Here is a 2,476-nt window from a genome sequence, read left to right as displayed (position 1 = left end):
GGACCAACACTAACTAATCTCACACAACTGAATTCGCGCGAATTAGCCACGCCCGTACAATTGATATGATTTTTTACTAGACCTTGGTGTGTGCCTTCCCGCCGTCGTCGGGTGGCATCATTCGGATGTTGTTGGGTCATGCTGCTATATATATCGGTGGATACACCATTATCTCTCCTGTTGCAACGCACGGGCATATGTGCTAGTCTATCTAACTCAAGGCGCAAGTGCCCAACTGAAGGCCAAAATATTCCAAGTCTTATTGAATGGTTGGTGGAGGATGGACAACAGATTGCGGTTAGTAGGTGAAATTGACCAATGTGGTTACGTTAGGTGGTAACAGCCAAACTGATTCAGTTAACCTTTTGTGAAACTATTGAGGGCCGCATAGATGATAGATGTGTCATTTTCGGTATTATTGCCTGCCACGAGCACTAGCCAATAGCCACTAGGTCTAGTGAAAAGTGCACCTTCGTGACGTGTCCTATAGTTGACATGTTGCCGTTTCATCTGACCTAGTAGAACCCAAAATAAAGAAGACGCTAACGACTGATCTGAACTGTGAAACACAATGTCCTCCAATTGCGCGGGTAGTCTGGTAATCTGCTGGAGTCTAGGAAAATGCCATCTCCGGGAATCTGCGGAGCGGGGAAATTGCAATTCCGCCGTTTTGAACTGCAGCTCCGCCAACTCCGCTCCTGGAGTTGTGGAGCGGAGCGGTACCGAACAGCGCCTTAGTCAGGTGTGCGCCATGTCTAATTCGGTCACATCAACTCCCTTGGCAATAGAACATAACACCAGGACAGGTTTACCATGCATCTCTCTGAAACAACATGAACCTAACCTTTCCACTGTGGATCTTGTTGTAACAGAAACATATGGCTAGCTTGGAAGCCCAAGCAGCGGAGCGGGTGATCCAAGCGTGCGTGAGGACGGAATCCGTCAGGAAGTGCGTCTTCACCTCGTCCTTGCTGGCCTGCGTGTGGAGGCAAAACCACCCTCATGAAAGACGGGGCCCGACCATCGTCGACGAGAACTGCTGGAGCGACGAGAGCTTCTGCCGCAACAACAAGGTCCGTGGTCTCAAGCAATCTGAATCCATCAAGATTTCCCGCGTCTTTAGGCATTGTATAATGATGTGAGGTGGATCTTTTTTCAGTTATGGTTTGCACTCGGCAAGACGGCGGCAGAGAAGGCGGCCTGGAGGGCGGCCCGGGGGAGAGACCTGAAGCTCGTCACCGTCTGCCCCGCGCTGGTCACGGGGCCGGGGTTTCGCCGCCGCAACTCCACCGCCTCCATCGCGTACCTCAAGGGATCTGGTGTGATGCTCGCGGATGGCGTCCTGGCGACGGCGAACGTGGCGACGGTGGCCGAGGCCCACGTCCGGGTGTACGAGGCGATGGGCGCCAACACGGCCGGCGGCAGGTACATCTGCTACGACCATGTGATCCGGAGAGCTGAGGAGTTCGCCGAGCTGGAGCGGCAGCTGGGGATCCCGAGCAGAACGGCGGCAACGCAGAGCGTAGACGACGACGACCGTCCGGCGAGGTTCGAGCTCTGCAAAAGGAAGCTGGGGAGGCTCATGTCCTCGAGGAGGAGGTGCACGTACGATGACTATTACTGCCCTGTTACGTTCCAATAGGGCGCCAAGACAACGCTGCTGGTGGATATGAAGGCACTTCTAGATTGGGTTCGCACGGCAGGTGACAATTCAATCCAGCACCGACTCCCCTGGGTTGCACATGCTCCTTGATGAGGTCAAAACCTGAATGGAAGTGGGAGAAAAAAGAGTAGTAGGAGTACTAGTTGATTGTTGATTGTTGATTGTCCCTGTGGACAAACAGGAGTAGAGACGTAGAGTGTACGCGAGTGCGATGGTGTATATAGTGATAGTGCGATCTTGTAGGTTATTTATCAATAAAGTTGGATCGAATTTTTCTTTGTGCTGTCCGCTGTCCAGTGATACGAACATTACTGAAAAGCCATTCTGTTTGTTTGTCAAATCACAAGTACAGCACCATTTTCAGCCATTCTGTTTGCAGGTAAAAAGTTTAGTGGCAACTGGAGCACCTTGTCAAATCCAAAGTACAGTGTCATTTTTCTTTTGAATGTCGTCTTACCCGAGCCGTGTCCAGTTACCGTGTGGTGTATTATTCTTCAAATGCCATCTAACCTGCACCTTTTCTTTCAAGCCCTGGATTGTAGAACAATTATCCTACGGTGTTTTCCGTTGCTATATGTATAAGCATGTTTTTTTTGACCCGCAAACCGCAGAACAACAGTATATGAACAACAACAAAATAACTAAAAAATAACAGAGAAAAGGAGGAAAAGAAGAAACAAAAGGCCTCTAAAAGGCCAAAACACTATTTTAGGGGCTAGCTCGATGTTACTTGAATGCCATTTACTGAACTATCTTCTTTTTTCTTCTTCTGGCGAAAGCATATTTTATTATTTTACGGAAGCAAGACGAAAG

At 49.6% G+C, this 2,476-nt stretch overlaps 1 protein-coding gene across 1 annotated transcript in view; it reads left to right on the top strand.

The window, feature by feature from the left end:
• The window catches only part of LOC123078638 (cinnamoyl-CoA reductase-like SNL6), a 7,596-nt gene extending 5,655 nt beyond the window's left edge, over positions 1-1,941 (top strand). The window contains exons 3-4 of the mRNA XM_044501215.1: positions 873-1,073; positions 1,160-1,941. Coding sequence (XP_044357150.1) covers positions 873-1,073; positions 1,160-1,642 — 684 coding nt within the window. The 3' untranslated portion in view covers positions 1,643-1,941. The remainder of the gene's footprint in view (positions 1-872; positions 1,074-1,159) is intronic.
• Positions 1,942-2,476: the final 535 nt, after the last annotated feature.

This window comes from Triticum aestivum, chromosome 3D (genome assembly GCF_018294505.1).
Source record: "Triticum aestivum cultivar Chinese Spring chromosome 3D, IWGSC CS RefSeq v2.1, whole genome shotgun sequence".
NCBI classification, from domain to species: domain Eukaryota; kingdom Viridiplantae; phylum Streptophyta; class Magnoliopsida; order Poales; family Poaceae; genus Triticum; species Triticum aestivum.
The sequence above is the reverse complement of the archived record's forward strand: the minus strand, read 5'-3'. Positions and strand labels throughout refer to the sequence as shown.